Here is a 21,143-nt window from a genome sequence, read left to right on the forward strand (position 1 = left end):
AAAAAATCCTCTTTGAAGAGGCATGTCAGAGCGCTCCTTGGTGATTTGAAAAGAGAAGAAATGTGGGCAAAGAGGGAAGATTAACTCCTAAGAGGAATGACGGGGAGGTGCAATGATTGATTGAACACCAGGGGCCCGACTGAGCCGCCACTCTTCCTCCCACAGCCCCCTTTGCTTTCCCGGAGTCTCTTTAACATGCATTAGTCTACAGTCTGCCCACCTTCCACCACATCACTGGGCCGCTTATTGTCTCCAGAGCAAACTGGATATGCTAACCAGTTACATTGGGGAAGCCCGAGCTCCAAAGCCCGCCTGAGAGAGTGGTTACTCGCAGAGAAAGAAAGAACATATTTTGGTGAAGCCATGGGGAAGTTCCAAAAACTGCAGTTCCTCAAATGGCCTCTCGAGGCTAGTCAGTCCATCCCCATAGACTCGCATCTTAAAATGACAAACTTTACAGCAGAAATAAAGATAATTTACAGCTCGGTACAAAAAACGGTTGTGCTTCTAGCTAATTTCTCCGTTCATCATAACTGGACATGGTGAATCTTTGAGTGAAGGGTGTGTCTCAAGCCAGCGTCAGGTGGCGCCACTGCCAAGATGGCGACTGCCGGAGCTTCACAACGTCCATATTTCATACAGTCTGGTTGCTGGCTTGCATCTCACTGGCTCGCTGGGTTTGCAAAAGACCTATAAAAAAAGTGAAACATTGCTGCAGCATGTATCTGAAAGCGGGTTCAAGCCTTAGCATGCACTGCTGTGGCTGCACTATGGTGAGGAAACTGCCTAGCGGCAGGCCCGAGCTGGGTAATGGGGAGAATCGGGAGAGTTCCCGGTGGGCCGCTTCACTTCTGGGCCGGTCGAGAATTGTATTTGTTGACATTTGTCACGTTAGTCCATCTTCTCTTAAAGTGGGCTCCACTCGTTCCGCATTCTGACACCCCAGCCTCTGCATGGGTTGTACCATGCGAGGAAGTTCCCCCCTCCCAAAGAGTTGGTTCGGTCCGTAGCCCGTCTTTTCCAAAAAGTTTTCTCAGATAGGCTACTGATAGCTGGGCCGGCCCGACCGCAGCGATACGCGTCAGGGAGGATGGACGGGAGGAAGAGGGCAGGAGGGCTGAAAAAAAGAAAGGCGTTGGAGGAGAATGCTGCCAAATGTGCCAAGCTTACCGATTTATTTTCAAGAGGACAAACACAAGTGGCAACTGGTAAAGAGAGACAAAGGCCTAATGGTTAGCAACGTAACTATTCGGCTAACGTTGTAGCCTTGATTAATATCGTTGTAGCGTTGTCAACCTATTCCCAAGCAAAATATTAAATTGAATTAAAATATTAGCCTTTTTATATCACCCACAATATGGCGATCCATAGACTTTGCAACTATTATGCAAATATTTATATATCTATATGTCTCTCTCTCTCTCTCTCTCTCTCTATATATATATATATATATCTCTAGATATATATATATCTCTAGATATTTGGATATTGATATTGAAGTATGCAGTAATATGACTTAATTGTTCTTTGTAGCTTCGGAGCAGCAGATACGATGTGTCCATTTGTGTCCATTTAAGACTCTCACAGTACAATCTCCTCACAGATGCTTATCCTGTCATTGGGTTAGCATATACGTTTATGTTGACTTTGTCCATCACACAGGTTGCATGTGAGAGAAGCTTCTCAACCTTAAAATGCGTGAAGACTAGGCTACGAAGCTCATTGAGGCAGGACAACTTGGAGGCGTTCATGTTAATGTGCACAGAGAAGGAAATCCTCATGTCTATCAGCAGCGACACAGTTCTAGATCCAGTGGCTGAAACCAGTGCACTGCTTAGGCGGTTACTGACGCTGTAGATGCTGTTGGTGCTGTTCACCATGTCACTGTATACTGTACTGTGAGTTAAACTGTAAACATTAGTTCAATATGCCTCTTTGTTGAAGAGTGGGATACGTTTCAAATGTTTGATTTATTTACTTCTGCTTTTGTTAATTTATCAACCAATCCTTGTGGAATAGTGGAATCTTTTTTGTTAACTTCTCATCTTAAGTGGATTATTATTGTTGTATTTAACCATGACATTATTTGTTGGACCATGGTATTAATAAAAAAAACTACAGGATAGTAAGAGCTGAACTGTTGCTTCATTTATCCAATATCCACTACCATGGAAAAAGTGGGCCGGTCTTGAGCCTGAAATTCCCGGGCTGAAAAGCGGCCCCACTCCGGCCCTGCCTAGCGGGGTTCATTTACACACAGGAGGACATGCAGCACGTCCTTGAAAAGCCAAGGCCATGGTTCGGAAAACATCCGCAGAGGATTTAATGAGCCCAGCTGAGTTATCAACACTGAGGTCGGCTGCGGGTTTGTGTTTGCCTCAGAGCAACAGAGCTCTTAAGTTCAAGACACTGATGCCGTGGTCACACCGGACGCGACGCGAGTTTGCGGCGCCGCGTCCACCGCGGAAGTTTCCTCGCGCGAGTAGAAAGAGGGCGTTCACACCAAACGCGAATTCGCGGCGTGACCAAGGGGGCGTGGCTTAGCTCTGTTGCTTGCCTCTGTGAGAGACAAGCGACGAAGCTTTCATTTCCGCTATCGACCATGGAATAAATAACCACTAGTTCTGCTTTATACTTGTTGTGGAAGTCCCAAACATGTGGGAACATGAAACGCCCTCGTGTTTGGGTTCATAACATCATCCGTAGCCGCACACAGCTCGGTGAATTTCACCGACTCCTCCAAGAACTGCGTCTCGCGTATCTCCGTAAAACGATACCGATTATGCCATCCACCATGGAAACAACCACCAGTTCTGCTTCATACTTTTTGTGTAAACTCCACATATGTCGGAACATCAAACTCCATGGTGTCTGGGTTCATAATATTATCCGTAGTCCCACAACAGCGTCTCAATGAAGCCGCTGTCAGCGCTGGTTCAGGCGGAGCAGCAGCAGTTTCATTCAGCAACGGGGAGACGGCGGTGGTGACGGGCGGAGCTTCTCAACGCTGATTCTCAACGCTGATTGGCTGCCGCAACTTTGCGTCACGCGATTTCTCCGCCAGAGTTGGGAGAATTCAACTCAGCGAATTCGAGAGAGAGGGAGAGAGAGAGAGAGAGAGGGAGAGAGAGAGAGGGAGGGGGAGGGAGAGAGGGAGAGAGGGAGAGAGAGAGAGAAAGGGAGAGAGGGAGAGAGAGAGAGAGAGAGGGAGAGAGAGAGAGAGGGAGGGGGAGGGACGGAGGGAGAGGGAGAGAGGGAGATAAAGCGAGAGAGAGGGAGGGAGGGAGAGAGGGAGGGAGGGAGAGAGAGAGAGAGAGAGAGAGAGAGAGATAAAGCGAGGGGGAGAGAGAGAGAGGGAGATAAAGCGAGGGGGAGAGAGAGAGAGGGAGGGAGAGAGAGAGAGAGAGATAAAGCGAGAGGGAGAGAGAGAGGGAGGGAGAGAGAGATAAAGCGAGGGGGAGAGAGAGAGAGGGAGGGGGAGAGAGAGAGAGAGAGCGAGATAAAGCGAGGGAGAGAGAGAGAGAGATAAAGGGAGAGAGAGGGAGAGAGAGAGATAAAGAGAGAGAGAGGGAGAGAGAGAGATAGAGGGAGAGAGAGAGAGAGATAAAGGGAGAGGGAGAGAGAGAGAGAGAGGGAGGGGGAGAGAGAGAGAGCGAGATAAAGCGAGGGAGAGAGAGAGAGAGAGAGGGATAAAGCGAGGGGGAGAGAGAGAGAGAGGGGGAGGGAGAGAGAGATAAAAGGAGAGAGAGAGATCGATCTGCAACCACACGGCTCGATGCCCCCTCGTCTAACACCGTCTCGAGAGGTTTTATGTTCAAAATGTGGCTGGTTTTTTGTTGGAGGATAATATTACAATGATTTGACAGTTTCACTGACTTCCGGATGGTTGAAATTATAATTTATTACAGTTCTTAAAAAATAAATGGAAATCGTCAGATCAGTATTAGGAATCGGCTGAGAAAATTCCAATTGGTGCATCTCTAAATATCCGGTTATTGATTTCAACCATATTGCTCTGTGGTGAAATAATTTGGGGCAATAAGGAAGTAATGCAGTCTGTGTGTGGAGAAGGAGAAGACTTGAACCCGGGCCGGCAGTGGGCTGCAGACGCAGAAGCGTCACTCTGGAATAGAATATGGAGACGAGACGCTCCCCGTGCTAGCGTGGCTCAGGAGATGGCTCTCATCTAGCATTTGATTATATTTGGAACTGCTGTGACCTTTTCCTCATGTGAACATTGTTATCTTCCCGGGCAGTGCCTCTGCTCACTTCAGATGCACTCGTGTTCAAGGTCACTTTGGCTTGTTTTAAACCACCAGACCCCCCGGTTCTGGTGGTTTAAAACAAGCCAAAGGAAGCCGAACACGCGAGAGCACTTCCTGGCGTGCACGGCTGGCGCCGGTGGACTGGTGCTGTCCTCGCGGACGAGAAGGAGGCTGCAGGAAAGCCTGCCTGCAGCCTCCTCTTCACACTTCACCTCAGCTGATTTGGGCTGCCGAGTCAGCAGCGAGGCGACACTGCAGTACATATTCACATTGAGCGCCCGTGACATTTTGTCATGGGAAATAACACGGAGCGTTCTCAGGCTCAGGAGGGAATTTATAATGGAGGTTTAGACACATCTCTCCATGACCTTCATGACAAATAAGTCATCTCAGATGCAAAGTGCAGGGTTTGAGAACCTAAAGTAGACAATAGCTAGTAGACTCCAGTGTAAGACTTGCTATCTTTTAATGCGTTTTAAGGCTGTGTCTTTTCAATTGACTGCATTATGAATTGTGCATATTGTGCCTGCGTGCATTGGCTGTGTTTCATCACAAAGACTGACCCTGTTGCCAGTGACATATTGTACTTTTTGGGATGTCAGAAATAGCTCTGGGACTCGGAGGCAGCAGCACAGCAGAAACCGGAGAAGGAGTGGAAAGAAGGAGATTAGGAAGAACACCACAACTAGGTAGCAAATACATTTACATGTGTACATCGTGTTGGGCAGTAACTGGGAATAGAAACATAATACACAATTATAGGGAGCATTAGGAAAAGGTCAGTTGAGTGATTCATGAATACTACTCACTAAAGAGGATAGACGGAAACGAGCTGATCGACGTGTTGCAGCTTGGACTTGAGTCTGTTCATGGCCACTCGTGTGTGTGTGTGTGTGTGTGTGTGTGTGTGTGTGTGTGTGTGTGTGTGTGTGTGTGTGTGTGTGTCTGACTACCGTCTGCACTGAGTTGGCCCTGATAAGCTTCAGAGAGGAAGAGTTGCTCTCTACCTCCCCTAGTGGACGTCATACCAAAGTACGGCCCGGACGTCGTCCCTTTCCCTCCTCTCAGCTGCGTGTTGGTGCGTTTGGATGTCAACGCAGTTTTTGCTGATACGGAAAGCGGAAATGTGTCCGATTCAGCCTGAAATGCTGGAGCGTGCACCTATCTGATATCACGTTGCCGTATCATTTATCAACTAATTTACACTAACAGGTGTCACTTGCTACCCGATCCGTACGTCCTGCCCGATCCGTACTGCACAAACTAATACCAAACCTCTTGTGCAGCCTCTTTTCTCCCTGATTAAACTACACTGGGAACAACCCATCCCTGTCGAAGTCTTCAGGAGCAGAGCTAGTTAACGTTAGCCGTTGGCAGCCGAATGGCAGCACAGCCCTTCTTGGCTAAATAATGGCTAAGGAGCTAACAGCTAAGGAGCAAACAGCTAATGTTAAAGGAGGTTTTGTTGAGGTACAGTAGAGTAAAAATGAGTTGGGCGAAGGTAAACTATGAATGTACTATCATAAATGCAGAGCTACCAACTGTCACGGTTTCGCCGTGTGACTCACGCTTTTGCATGTTTTCACACACACTCACGCCATACAACCAATTTCTCACGGCAAAAAAAAAATCTGATTTTGGGCCGAGGCGCGTTCGTTCCTTTTCAAACTCCCCGACGATAGATGGCGCTAAGGAGCGCAACTGTAAACCTATTCGCTGCAAAGACATCCTATTTACCCCAAAGAGTGCCGAAGTTAGCAACAGAAGAAGACTTTCAAACAGACACAACCGCGGGAGAAACTCAGGAGGAGCAGAGACTAAGGCAGACCTGGGCATCTTACGGCCCGCGGCTCTCCCAGTCTGGCCCGCGTGAGGTCAATCAAAAATGAAAAATAAATAAATAAGGTGCACGCCATGAATGCAATACAAACGGCACTGCTTTTACTTTGAAGGCGATTTATTTATGCGCGCGCGCTTACGCAGCCTCACTACGGGCAGTGTTGCCGACTTGGAGACTGAAGTGAAAGCGTATTGTTCTACAGTTTCTGTCGCGAGACCCTGCCTCCCAAGCAGCCTCGCGCTGCAGTCTCCGCCTCCAGATTGAACATTAATCGCGCAAAGCCGCCGCGGATCTGACCTGCGGTCTGATCCACTATGCAGAGCACTTTAAGTCAGGATCACTTCTGGATTTCTATTCTTCTCTCAAAGAGGAGAACGTTCCTCATGAGGAAAGATGCTCAGAAGATGTTGGTTCTCTTTGGATCTACCTACATGAGAACAAACATTCTAGTGATGAAGTTCAACAGATCAGATCCTCTCTCTGATACCTGTCAGCTGTCCTTCATCTCCACCTCATTCAACCAGACTTCATGCTCTAGTTCAAGCAACACAGACTGGACTAAGGAAGAACAACTGAACTGGAAAACATCAAAAGCACTTATTGCTTTTGTTTAAAGTTAATAAATTGCTGGTCTTTAACATACATATTTAAGGTAAGGTTTAAAACAAATTACTTATTTTCATAGCCTTATTGTAACATGTATTCTTACCAGTAGCAGCTCAAAACCATATAATTTACAGTTTTTTAATAAAGTAATAACATTCATATTGAGTTAATTGAATTAAGTTCAGACTATTGGTTCGGCACTCCACAACGGTCCAAATTTCTCATGTGGCCCCTTGGGAAAATGAATTGCCCACCCCTGGACTAAGGTATGTTCATGACATGTGGTTCCCAAGCGCTCTTTGGTGACGTGGTTGATTACGTTACTGTCATCTGTCCATCATCGTATAAAGACCGCCCTGACAACCAAACTTCCAGACCTCAAATGTTGTGGGCGGGGCTAAGTTCGGCTGGTACCAGGCTACATCTTTAGCATTCCACCCAAAAATCCACTAGAATGCATGAAATAACATCTACTTCAACCAAAATGTCCTGGGGGTGGACCATCAGCTATGTCTTTGCTTCACAGAATGTAACCAATGTTGTCCATCTCCAGTAGGCCGCACCTATCAACAACTTTGGGCCCCACAAACCACCAGAATGCAGGGTACAACATAGGTACAACATAGGTACAACATGGGTACAACATGGGTACAACATGGGTACAACATGGGTACAACATGGGTACAACATGGAGACAACATGGGTACAACATGGGTACAACATGGGTACAACATAGGTACAACATGGGTACAACATGGGTACAACATGGGTACAACATGGGTACAACATGGGTACAACATGGGTACAACATGGGGACAACATGGGTACAACATGGGTACAACATGGGTACAACATGGGTACAACATGGGGACAACATGGGGACAACATGAGTACAACATGGGTACAACATGGGTACAACATGGGTACAACATGAGTACAACATGAGTACAACATGAGTACAACATGGGTACAACATGAGTACAACATGAGTACAACATGGGTACAACATGGGTACAACATGGGTACAACATGGGTACAACATGGGTACAACATGGGTACAACATAGGTACAACATGGGTACAACATGGGTACAACATGAGTACAACATGAGTACAACATGAGTACAACATGGGTACAACATGGGTACAACATGGGTACAACATGAGTACAACATGGGTACAACATGGGGACAACATGAGTACAACATGGGTACAACATGGGTACAACATGGGTACAACATGGGTACAACATGAGTACAACATGGGTACAACATGGGTACAACATGGGTACAACATGGGTACAACATGAGTACAACGCCAAATTAATTCAAATTTCCTGATATTTGAGCCACCAACGTGTGTCGCTGTGTGCGAGGCAAAATTTTGGTCACCTCTGACAAAATCTCACACTAAGGTTTTTTGAAAAGTTGGCAGCTCTGTAAATGTTATCTTGTAAAATAAAGTTTTCAGCAAGAAACTTGAATGACTGTGGTTGTTTGAAGGAGATGTTTTCACAGCAATATAAAAAAGATATGAGAGGGAATTATAACCTCTAACGTTTAACGCACTGGTGCGGGATCAGTACCGTGTATCGGCCGGCGCAACTTCAGGTGTCAGAATTGGTATCGGTAGGGAAAAGGAATTGGTATTATCGGATCGGAGAAAGGAAATGGCAAAGTAATTATGTGCTGCAGTTGGGTTTAGCTAGCCCTCAGACGAGTATTTAGCATGCCACTTGCTCGCGTTTGCAGGCAGCTTCTGGAAGCTGCACTTAACGGTTACCGGTTTGATTTAGAGTCCATCAATGACTCACTTGTTCCCTCAGTATGCAAATGAGTCGAGTTGAGAGTAATGCTCTTGTTCTTTTCCTGTGCCTCCTCACAGGGGGATTTCTCTTGACAGATCCAGGGAGGGTGACAGGAGAAATAAGGTTAGGAAAATGTCTCTTTTGTCGCCAAGGTAAACAGCCATGTTCCCAACGGGGAGAGCTGAACCCTCTCATGTACCGCTGCATTGCTTCGCCAGTGTGACAAGAGCACTTCAGCAATATAGGCTAGTATTGACTTGTTAATTATATCAGTGCTATTTGCTGTAAACTGCACTGTTAATCAGTTAATTTCTGGCAGTAATCATGACTTTTTGTTGTGTTTTTTTAGACTGGATTCCTGATTAATTTGTTCTTAACCTTATGTAATTTGTTCTTTTCTTGTCCTTGCTCTCTCCTCACCTCCCCTCCTCTATCTTCCCTCTTTCTACCTCTGTCCCCCTTCTTCTGCCTGCTCTTTCTTCCTTTTATAAGCTGTTGTCCAGCGGCGGATGTCTCGTCTCCTCCCACTGAGGTTGGAGGCCAGCTGGAGACGGGAGGTGGGTCCACCCCGGCAGTGATGCGGGCTTCGGTGGCAGGCTGCAGGATGAGCGTGGGCGCGCTCCTTAACGGGCTGCTGGTCTCCGTGGTCGCAGCTCTGCTTTGGAAGTATTCCACGCTGAGTGAGCATGCCACCCTGCTGGAGGAAGAGCTGCACATGACACGGCAGTCCCAGGAGCTCTCGCAGGCCCGCATCGACTACCATGTCGCCCTGCAGGCCCTTCAGGAATACGGCACCCGCATGGTCTGCACCGGCAAGATGCACACCGACCGCGTCTGCCGCTTTGACTACCTCTGCTACTGCTCCGAGGCAGAGGAGTTTGTGTTCTTCCACTCCAATTCCTCTGTCATGTTGCCAAACCTGGGGTCGAGGCGCTTCCAACCTGCCCTGTTGGACTTATCGTCAGTAGAGGATCACAACACCCAGTACTTCAACTTTTTGGAGCTCCCGGCTGCTGCTTTAAAGTTTATGCCGAAGCCTGTGTTCGTACCGGATGTGACTCTAATCCTTAACCGATTTAATCCAGACAACCTAATGCACGTGTTCCACGATGACCTGATCCCAGCCTTCTACACCATGAAACAGTATTCAGACTTGGATGATGAGGCACGTTTGGTTTTTATGGAGGGCTGGGGCGAAGGCCCACACTTTGACCTCTACCGACTTCTCAGCAGCAAGCAGCCACTGCTCAAAGAGCAGCTGAGGAACTTTGGCAAGCTCATGTGTTTCACTAAATCCTATGTTGGCCTCTCCAAGATGACCACCTGGTACCAGTACGGTTTTGTTCAACCACAGGGGCCCAAGGCCAACATGTTGGTCTCAGGAAATGAGATCCGACAGTTCGCAAGGGCTCTGATGGAGAAAATGAACATCACAAGAGTGGAGGAGGTGAACAAGGATGGAGGGAGTGCTGAAGATGAGAAAGAGAGAAAGGACGATTACTTCGTCGTGTTCAGTCGCTCCTCGACCAGGCTGATACTGAATGAAGCAGAGCTAATCATGGCCCTGGCCCAGGAGTTCCAGATGAGAGTGGTCACGGTTTCCCTTGAGGAACAGTCTTTCCCCGGTATCGTCCAGGTGATCAGCGGCGCTTCCGTGTTGGTCAGTATGCATGGCGCTCAGCTCATCACTTCACTCTTCCTCCCCAGAGGAGCTGCTGTGGTGGAACTGTTCCCCTTCGCTGTGAACCCAGAGCAGTACACCCCATATAAAACCCTCGCCACCCTTCCAGGCATGGACCTTCACTATATCTCCTGGAGAAACACTCAGGAGGAGAACACCATCACCCACCCTGACAGACCCTCGGAGCAAGGGGGCATCGCGCACTTAGAGAAGGAGGAGCAAGAGCGCATCCTGGCGAGCAGAGATGTCCCCAGGCACCTGTGCTGTCGCAACCCAGAGTGGCTGTTCCGGATCTACCAGGATACTTGGGTGGACATCGCTTCCTTCCTGGAAGCCCTTAAAGAGGGCATGAAGACAAAGCCCAGCGTGAAGAAGTCAAAGCCGGCCAGCACAATCCACCCGGGCCGGGTCAGAGAACCCCAGTGTCAGACCTCGGTACAAACCACCAACGAGGCTAAACTCACAGTCTCCTGGCAGATCCCGTGGAACCTGAAATACTTGAAGGTAAGAGAGGTGAAGTACGAGGTGTGGATCCAGGAGCAGGGAGAGAACACCTACATGCCTTATATCCTCCCCCAGCAGAACTACACCTTTTCAGAGAACATTAAGCCCTTCACCACCTACCTGGTGTGGGTCAGGTGTATCTTCAACACGAACCTCCTGGGCCCCTTTGCGGACGTGCTCATGTGCAGGACCTAGTGCAAACACCAGGCCAGGTTGTTGCGGTGCACCTTTACACAAAAGGTGGACTCGTGCTTGTTCCAGACAATCGCAATGGAACAGGGGAGTGTTTGATATCAGTTTGTTCTGTTGGGGTTGTACACATGTGATACGGAATACCTTCACAACCCTCCAGCAGGCTGCTGAGCTCTTGCACAGCAATGTTCCTTGGCCAGCAGACAACACCGAGACGAACTGCAAAACACTTGAACCACAGGGTCAGAGCTCAGCGGCAACAGCCCTTAATGAATGGAGAGTATATTGTACCCAAGAGAGAAAGAAAGTTCTAAACCACGTCTCTACCGAAAAACAAATCAACAGATTTATTTATGTGCAAATGATATATGATATGTTTTTTAGTATTAGTCAAAACTCTGGTTCTTTACCTTTTACAGTATGCAATATAGGTTTTCTATGGACAGCAAGAAAGACTTTAGATGAGCAGGATTTTTTCGGACTACCTGTGTGGTACACCTCGCAGTTGTTCAATTACAAACACCGTTATTTGCAGAAACTAGCCAAAACCAAAGCAACATTTTGAATTGTTCCCTCACATCTCATGAATATAACAACACACACATGTTTGTTTCCAGTGTCCATCCACAAATAATTAACATCCGTTTTACTGCATATATAAATAATTGTTCTCTAATTGGCACTAATTACAAATGTAATAATTATAATTTCTGTGGATAGTGAACCCATGCTATAATTAGTGTAGCAGCAGTATGCTGCTGGACAGTGGATTACGCTGCAGTTTCATTAAAATAACAAATATGTCACTGCCGTGTGTAAAACCCTTGATTACAATGAAATTCCCAGCTGAGTTTTAATTTACTTTCCTCAAAAGTTTTTGTAGCTGTTAAGAAGAATGTTGAACTTTAGATTGAAACAACAGACATCCAAAGGTGGCTGTTGAAGTTGTTTTTTGTACCATGGTATAAGTCCTGCTTGTTGGTAGCTAGACTGCAAAAATGTGTTGATTGTTTTAGACACTTGCATCGGAGGTGTTAGTTTGTGGTAGTAGAGCTGTAGCAAGAGACGAATTATTTATGGTAATGAAGTTAAACAAAACACTGCCACCAACATACTGTGTGATATTGTGCCATTGTTACGGAGATGTTGTGTACTTTTTCCTGAATATAATTACCAGCGTGTTCTCACTCCCAACTCGTCAAACATGGCAGTATTGAGTTTTGAAGTGGAGATGGGGGGGATGTCCAGCTTTCAATGAGTTAGTGAGACTGTGGTGGGTGCAGCTTAGAGGGAACACTGCTCCTCTCACATGTGAGTCTTTTTTGTCCAGATGAGTGAGGGTGGGTGGAGAACAGTGTTCCGGCAGTGGGTGCACCTCGGACCCTCTAGATTGGTCGGGGGGCATGTGAACCTGGAAGAAACTAGATCTTTTAAGAACTCTGTGCTCTAGTAAGTCACACCCACAATGCCTCGCAAACAAGATGGGGTCCGAACACTAACTCCACAGTCCTGGGAAGTGGCTAAGTCCTGGCGAAGGGTGCTTTAAAGCCCACAAAGCCGCGAGCCAGCTATACCCCGGGCCATTCCAAGCCAACCGCGAGCTGGTTTCAGCGTACCGGAGGAAATGCGCCCCACGAGAGTCGGCCAGAGCACGGGAAAGGTCCCACGAGGGGATCCAAACGTTGAGAAGTGTAAAATTATTGCAGGCCTACCTGGACTGTGGCAGGCTGAATGTCAAATCACTTTGATTTCATTTGAATTAGGCGACCCAATGGGGGATCAGGATTGGATAAAGGTCCAACATGTTAGAAGGAATGGAAGTTAGCGCTTAATTACCTGAACACCTGAAGGTGGGGGAACAAAAAGTCTAGTTATCCCCCAATGAAGGAATATGTCAAACAAATACAGGACTTTCACCCAGGAGGCCGCTGTTCGTGTGACACGTGAAAACAAGTCAGTGTTGATTTATTTTAACTTGTGTACCGTAAAATGCGTGTTATAAGCCGCATCTACTAAATTTAAAGAAAAAGTCGTATTTAATCATAAACAAGCCGCGGCAGTTTATAAGCCGCTGTTGCTGCTGCTACTGCCCGCGTCCCGCTGCCCGAGTTGGGCGTCAAGCCGGGGCTGGTCCCGCTACCTTCGGTGGTTGTCGGGGAGCTAGCTGTCGTGTTTTTAAATACACATGAGACAGTACACTGACAATACTTTTTGTGAAGGTGGTAGGAGAGGCAGGGATTCCCTCGCCGTCAGACCTGTTTTCCATCACCTCCTTGGGTGAGTGTGGTGTCATCGTTGGTGGGTGCCGGTGGAGAGCCAAGCAGGGTGGCTGGGTGAGCGGCACGGGGAGGACAGCAAGGAGTTTGACTGCTGCTGAGAGGACCCTCTATTACAGTGAGATCACTCGTGAAGGGGATTTGGGAATATTTCACATGAATTTTGTACCGTATGTCTCTGCAACTGCTGCTAAATTTAGAATTGGAAAAATCCTTAAATAAGCCGCACCGATATTTAAGCCGCACGGGTCAAAGTTGAGGAAAAAAAGCAAAAAAAGTAGTGGCTTATAACCCGAATTTTACGGTGTACAATACATACTTAACGTACTTATTAAAACACAAACCATGAGTTTTATTCCTCAACCTAACCAAGTAGTTGTGTTTGAATTATTCACCAGGTGCAACCCTGCATGTTGAAAACTGACACTTCCTGGGTACCCAGTGTGTTGAAAACTGACACTTCCTGGGTACCCAGTGTGTTGAAAACTGACACTTCCTGGGTACCCAGTGTGTTGAAAACTGACACTTCCTGGGTACCCAGTGTGTTGAAAACTGACACTTCCTGGGTACCCAGTGTGTTGAAAACTGACACTTCCTGGGTACCCAGTGTGTTGAAAACTGACACTTCCTGGGTACCCAGTGTGTTGAAAACTGACACTTCCTGGGTACCCAGTGTGTTGAAAACTGACACTTCCTGGGTACCCAGTGTATTGAAAACTGACACTTCCTGGGTACCCAGTGCTCTTGACCAAGCGTCAGTAGTTGACAGGTTGGGAGTGAGAGTGTGTTGCTATGAAGTGATCCTCTGAACATCACATTTCCCTCTTTGTAAAGTTTGACTGCTGGCCACTATGAAGATAATTTCCTTGACCTGAGAGCTTAAATCCTTTTTCTCAGTATTTAACTTCCCTGATATCTTTTTTTTTTTTTTAAGTTCTCAAATGCAGTTCTGTTTGCCAATGCATGTTTTAAGAGATTATTTTTGACCATTGTTGTGTGTGCAGGATGTGATAGATTAGACATGTTTGTGTTTGTATTGTTGTTTAGATTGGTGTGGCCCTGCCCCCCCTCAGTGGAGACATCATACTGGATATGCTAAGTGAAATGAGAGAGTCTCTGTTTTCTACATGAGCAAATAGTTAACGTTTCTTTTTCAGTAACTGTGATTGAATAAAGAAGCTCATTTCCTACAGTTTCTGTTTTGTTGTCAGTGATTTTTATCAATACTATATTTTGAACAATGCTTTACCCAAGACAATATAATAAGAGGCCTAAATAAGAGACCAGTCTAAATGGAGAAAGGTCACTGAACTGTAGTTTTTCTAAATTGTATGACTAAAGGATACAATTAGTTTTCTTGCTGACAGTTAGATGAGACTATTCCCACCACTCATGTGTGTAAAGTGCACACAGCAGCTAGTTAGCTTAGCATATAGCTAAGAGTGAATGCAGGGAAGAACAGCAAGGCCTGGTCCAACACTACCTTGAAAGCTCACAAATGAACACGTATAGAGACGCAAAGTCCCTCCCCTTTCAGCGTCCCCCATGGGACCTTATTTTAGAAAAAACTATTTAAGATAGCAGTGGCCAAAGATATATATCATCTTTGACTCTGAGTTGTGGATTGATTTACACATGATGTTTGTCAATTTAAAAGATAATTTGGCAAGTCGAGAGTCTCAGTTTGTCAGATTTGTCATAGTATCCTTTAGTTTGCATTTACTATGTCTGTTCCATGCACAGATATGACGTTATCTCACCTGATGTGTTTCATCCATTATTATTATTATTACAGAGACTAGACCAGTCAATTGGTATTAAAGGTACAGCACTAAGCTGGTTTAAGTCCTATTTATCAGATCGATCTCAGTTTGTATTTGTAAACAGCCTCGATGACCACCGCTGTTCGTCATGGAGTTCCACAAGGTTCTGTGCTTGGACCAATTTTATTCACCTTATAGGAATAGGAATAATCCCTGACAGGTGCAAAGTGAGTGTGGCTTTGCCCGGAGTGAGAGGGGAGGGAGCCCTCAGCAGCACCCGGGAGAGGGACTGGGTAATGGACTGTGTGTGATGAGGGTCATAAAACAGCCACATATTGCATGTGGAGGGGTGGAGGTTAAATCCATCTCATCTGACAACAAGAAGAACGGCGCGTTTTCACAAGCCTAGAAAAGACAAGGTTCCTCATTTCCTTTGCAGACGTTGAATATTTGAACGACTCCCCAGAGTAGATTCATCATCATTACATGGAAGCAACCACCACCTCCATCTGTGTTTTATTAGCTCGGTATCAACATCAGAGGAGCTGTGACGGGCTGAGGATTATCTGGCTTTTTCCAACATTAAACCAACAGACAGAGAATATCAGAGATAATACACACTGAGTATTCTCTGCAAAAAGGTTCAGACAGTGCACACTGCAGGGAACAGCTGCAACGAAAGGGATCATATCTTAATGTACAACATCGTAAAAGACACTTTTAATCCCCCAGGGCATGCAAACATCCTCGCTGCCCCGACGGTCTCATTCCTCCTGCTGGGGACTGAGGTCACATTTTCACAAGCAGTTTTCATCATAAAAATAAGGAACATTTTAAACATGTATGTATTTCACTGTACGGACACGAAACAAACACTTTCCCAAAAGGCAACAGCTCACAGTGGCTTTAAACTGAAAATACTAAACAAATAGAATAATACTAAATGTGTGCACCTAGGCTGTGTGGCAATGTACATGTTAATCCATTCTTTGATTATTTCATCTCGTTCTGCTTTTGAGTCTAAAATCCACAGACCGTCTATAAGAAGTGGTCGTAGTCATGGTGACATCACCCGTCGGTTTGTGAACAGATGTTTTGAAGACTTTTTGCAACCAATGAACGTCCATTTCTGGAATGCAGAGGACATAGAGACGCCGTATACGTCTCTTGTGTCGACCTGTCAATCACCTTGTAGCCCCGCCCTAAAGCATCCCCTGCTTTATGGTCTGTTTGACTCTAAATGACCATAATTTACTAAATGAACATCATGCTGTATTGAAGAAGACTTGAAACTAGAGATTGAGACATAAACTCATGTTTAAAATGTTTACTGAGGGAATACATCAAGAGAGAAGTAGAGTCATTTATATAGACTTCAATACAACCAGAGGAGTCGCCCCCTGGTGGTCAGAAGAGAGAATGCAGCTTCAACACATGAAGCATAGACTTCTATACAACCAGAGGAGTCGCCCCCTGGTGGACAGGAGAGAGAATGCAGCTTTAACACATGAAGCATAGACTTCTATACAACCAGAGGAGTCGCCCCTTGGTGGTCAGAAGAGAGAATGCAGCTTCAACACATGAAGCATAGACTTCTATACAACCAGAGGAGTCGCCCCCTGGTGGTCAGGAGAGATAATGCATCTTTAACACATGAAGCATAGACTTCTATCCAACCAGAGATCAAACGTTCATGTATCATTCTGTTTTTAAAAAATCAGGTTAGCAAATGCAATTGGAAGATCCAACCTAGATAATGTACAGTTTTCACCACCAACAGAGCAGCTCCTGTATTTATTTACCTCTTGACGCTGATGACCTCGCCCTCTGTCTTTATTTAAACCACCATCAGTGCAAGTTGACCCCACTGGCTGCGACGACCTACTGTATGCGGGAGGAGCTTTCAGGTGGATTATTCCAGCGAGCTTCGTATTCTGACGACACCCCCGGGCCGATTTCGATTTCTCCAAAAGGACTCACTAACGGGTTTCTGGCTTTCTTTTGCAGATACAACGTGCAGCTCTGAGCGAGAGGGTAAGGTTAATCTGTATGTGTTTGAAGTCAGGGCTGTGCCTCATTGACTCCTCATCTCTCCTTCACTCTTTTGCAGACAGACAGACACACACACACAGTGCTTTGAACTGTGACTAAAGCTTCCTCTGAGTCTCTCTTTGCTCCGTGTTAAAAGGTTAAGCTGACTGGGGATGGGCGGGGTGGGGAGTGTGTAAAGTTCATGATAGTTTAATCAAAGTTTTCAGCTCGTTAGCACAGAGCCAAACACTTTCATCAGTACATGACTGTTTTTATAACGAGTCCCACACCAATATTTCTCACGGTACAGGAGCGCTCCTCTAAAGACACAAGATCATAATATGAAGCTTCAAAATGTGATGTACATGGACAGAATAAGAGGAACACCCGACAACAGAATGGAATCCACCAGCTGCAGCTCTCCAAGGGCCAGGAGATAATGTGTCCCAATGTGCAGAGAATCAGGTCCTGATGTTGTCCTTAGTCTTCCCTTTGTCCGAGTCTCACTCGTTCTCCTCTCGGTGTGTTTGGTGGTCGATGGCGCTGATGACGCCGCTGTCACCGCTGTCACCGAATCGGATCGTCTTTTGCTCATTAACAGCTGAGTCTCTCGGATTTCCTTGAATTTGTCCGTCCCTCATTGACAAGTTCCCCAATAATAAAATGGAACGTTCACCCCAAAATCTAAAAATACATATTGTTCCTCTTACCTGTCGTGCTTTTCATCAATGTGGATTCTTCCGGTGTGAGTTGTTAGTGTTGGAGGCATCCTTGGTAGAGATGTCTGCCTCCTCCCCAACACTGGCTCAGGGAAACATTGGTAGCAGTTTGTACTGTTAGCTGCAAACTGCTGGATCAGCCGCTGCCATGTTGAGTCATGTGCAGGCAAAATAATTCATATTCAACACATGGAACTAACATTTTAATTCCTTTCAGCGTTTACCTCATAACTGACATTTTGACTCTCAGCTTTTTTCATGTCGCCAAACTTCAACTCCTGTGAGCTGTTACATTTTAATGGAAACTCTTTGTCGAGCCCATTTGAACTCTTCTCCGTAGCTTAACTTCAGTCTGTTGGTTTCAGTAGAACAGAGTCAGTTCTTTAATCAGAGCTATACTCTCCAACAAATACATTTCTAAAGCTCAACAAGGGAAGAATTCGAAGCTGTCTCACATTGCAATTCTTCTGCAGAAATAAGTTCATCAGTGAAGTGTTCGGAGTGATCCGTGTGTTCAGGGTGGGGAACGAGGTGGCGAGGTAACGAGGTAACGAGGTAACGAGGTGGCGAGGTAACGAGGTTACGAGGTGGCGAGGTAACGAGGTAACGAGGTGGCGAGGTAACAAGGTGGCGAGGTAACGAGGTGGCGAGGTAACAAGGTTACGAGGTGGCGAGGTAACGAGGTGGCGAGGTAACGAGGTAACGAGGTGGCGAGGCAACGAGGTTACGAGGTGGCGAGGTAACGAGGTAACGAGGTGGCGAGGTAACGAGGTGGCGAGGTAACGAGGTGGCGAGGTAACGAGGTAACGAGGTGGCGAGACAGCTCTTCAACAAGTTGCAGCCTCCCAGGCGACGGATAGCTGTGCCGCTGCTCCTTCACCTCTTCCATTGTTTTATTCTGCTCCTCATTTTCAGTCTCTCAGTTCTCCTGGTTTCTCCCAACGTCATTTAGACACCGCTTTCTCCTGCATAATTCTTTTCTCTGCTCATTTTTCCCTCATCCATCCAGTCAGAGCCGTCTCCATCCATCTGTACGTCTCACCCTCGGACCCAGGGGAGCCCATACAGAGACATCAGCATAACTAAGGTATGAGGTGGTGTACCATTACCACACACACACACACACACACACACACACACACACACACACACACACACACAAAGGGGTCCCTGGGGAGGATGTCCATGTTTGCCTTGAAGAGGGAGACGCCAAGAAGCACAGAAAAACAATTGAGAAGACGAGGAATGAATCCAGCGAAGGTGGAGAGCTATAAAGACACTTATGAATAGAACGTGCTGGTGGTTAATACATCTTTAAACCCCTGGCTATAAATGAGAAACAATATTGCAGAAACTACTCTCGGTGATGAGTGCTGAAAAATGTATAGGACAATTAGCGGTCTGGGAATTAATATTAGAGTAATTACAGGATTCAACGGGTCCCTGTTTGCCCAGCTGGGAGGCAGCCATGAATATTTCACCCCTAAAGCACCCTGGATGAGTAAGGCCTCTTTAACGTGCTCCGTTGTGACTCTATGAAAGATTGAATATCTCCCTCGAACATTATGACTTGATTGTTAGAAATGACTCACAGGAGGGAGAAATCACACATGGAATATATCAGATCTTATCATATCACATCTTATCATACCCAGAGTGAAAGTCTTCAGCACGGTTCTGAAGCAAGTCCGGGTGTGGCCAGAGGGGGCCTCCGCAAAACAGGATTACACAAACAAGATAACCTGTCACCTTAACGACAGCAGAGACACACGCAGCCTGTGGCAGGGTATTCAGATCATCACAGACTACAAACCCGCGCCACAGACCTGCGACAGACACATCTCTCTGCTAAATGACCTCAACAGCTTCTTTGCAGGGTTTGAAGCACAGAACAGCACTTGTCTACACAAGACTCCGCCTCCTACCCATGATCAGGTGCTGTGCCTGTCTGCTGCCACTGTGAAGAGGACTCTCTCCACCATCAACACCCGCAAGGCAACAGGTCCAGACAACATCCCTGGGCGTGTGTTGAGGGACTGTGCAGAGAAGCTTAAGGACGTCTTCACAGATGTTTTTAATACTTCTCTGAGACAAGCTGTTGTTCCATCATGCTTCAAGGCCACCACCATCATACCTGTGTCAAATAAATCCACTCCATCCTGCTTTAATGACTATCGTCCAGTGGCACTTACCCCCATAATAATGAAGGGTTAGGGTTAGGGTTAACCCTTCGAACGGCTAGTCATATCACATAACAAATCCATTCTCCCCCCCCAACCTGAACCCTTTCCAGTTTGCATACCATGCCAAACGGTCCACGGAGGATGCAATCTGCTCTGTTCTCCACCAATGTTCCCTCTAATTTTTTTCAGCACTGAGTAAATTTTTTTTTTTCTGAGCGCACATTTCAGCACTGTTAGCTATTCGCAACTACGCGACCTGCCGAAAATGACCACAAGCCTGCGTTAGCCATAGGGGATTCAAAGAGATGACAGCAAATGCATCAATATGTATACAAGGTTGATATTTATTCAATATCCTTTATAATGGCTGGACTTTGGGAACATTTTAATGATGTCAGTTTAGTTGAACTTAAAGGATCTTTGTTGAACTTCAATAAGGGGAGGTTATGACTGGTTCACTGGTTATGACTGATAATGATATATATAAAAAATAAAAGTATCAAAGGTGTTTAGTCATTTCTCAGCAGGTACAACATTTAAGTGGAACTTCATTGAAAGAAAAATGCTAATGCAGCGCTTAACAATAATTATAGGCCTATTAAATTTACATGGTGTAATTTTTCCTAAAGGTAGCCTATATAAACAATTTAATAACTTCATATTCTTCATATTTAAATATGTCTGAAAGTGTCATCCTACCTGTGTCAGTTTGGACTATTTCATCTAGCCACTCATGTTTGAACGTTAGGCAGACCTTTTTCTGGGGCGCCTGCTCTGCCTTTCTTTTCGCCATGGTAGCCTATGGCTGCTGGAGCAGGGCCCGCCAAGAGGAGCCTAAACAGCGCCGGCCCGAGCTCATGTGACGCTCTGGGCGAGCTTCACTCCTGGCGCCCGGAGGAGGACAGCGGGGGTGGGGGGTGCTAACGGAGGCAGAGCGCTAGCAGAGGTACAGAGAGCGCATGTCGAGAAACGGGACGCTGATTGGCAAAGAAGACTTGGCACATCAAAGATCTTATTATTGTGGAGATAGCTCACTCCTATCTCAGAAACACTGGCGCAAAAAAGATTTTTAACCCCTGAAAAAAAATCGTTTGTGCGGTCTGAAAAATCTATTGCGCAGCCACTTCGACTGGCCTGCGCGGCCGCGCAACTTAAAGGGAACACTGCTCTCCACCCACCTTCACTCATCTGGACAAAAAAGACTCATATGTGAGAATGCTGTTCAGCATTCAACACCATCATCCCACAACAACTCATCTGCAAACTTGACCAGCTGG

At 46.3% G+C, this 21,143-nt stretch overlaps 1 protein-coding gene across 1 annotated transcript; it reads left to right on the forward strand.

Moving 5' to 3' along the window:
- Window positions 1-9,094: 9,094 nt before the first annotated feature.
- pomgnt2 (protein O-linked mannose N-acetylglucosaminyltransferase 2 (beta 1,4-)) lies at window positions 9,095-10,897 on the forward strand (the record flags this gene model as incomplete). The annotated part of the gene is made up of 1 exon (XM_079227428.1): window positions 9,095-10,897. One exon carries the CDS (start codon window positions 9,095-9,097, stop codon window positions 10,895-10,897), a length of 1,803 nt encoding a protein of 600 aa, XP_079083554.1.
- Window positions 10,898-21,143: the final 10,246 nt, after the last annotated feature.

Source organism: Taurulus bubalis (assembly GCF_910589615.1).
Source record: "Taurulus bubalis genome assembly, chromosome: 12".
Classification (NCBI taxonomy): domain Eukaryota; kingdom Metazoa; phylum Chordata; class Actinopteri; order Perciformes; family Cottidae; genus Taurulus; species Taurulus bubalis.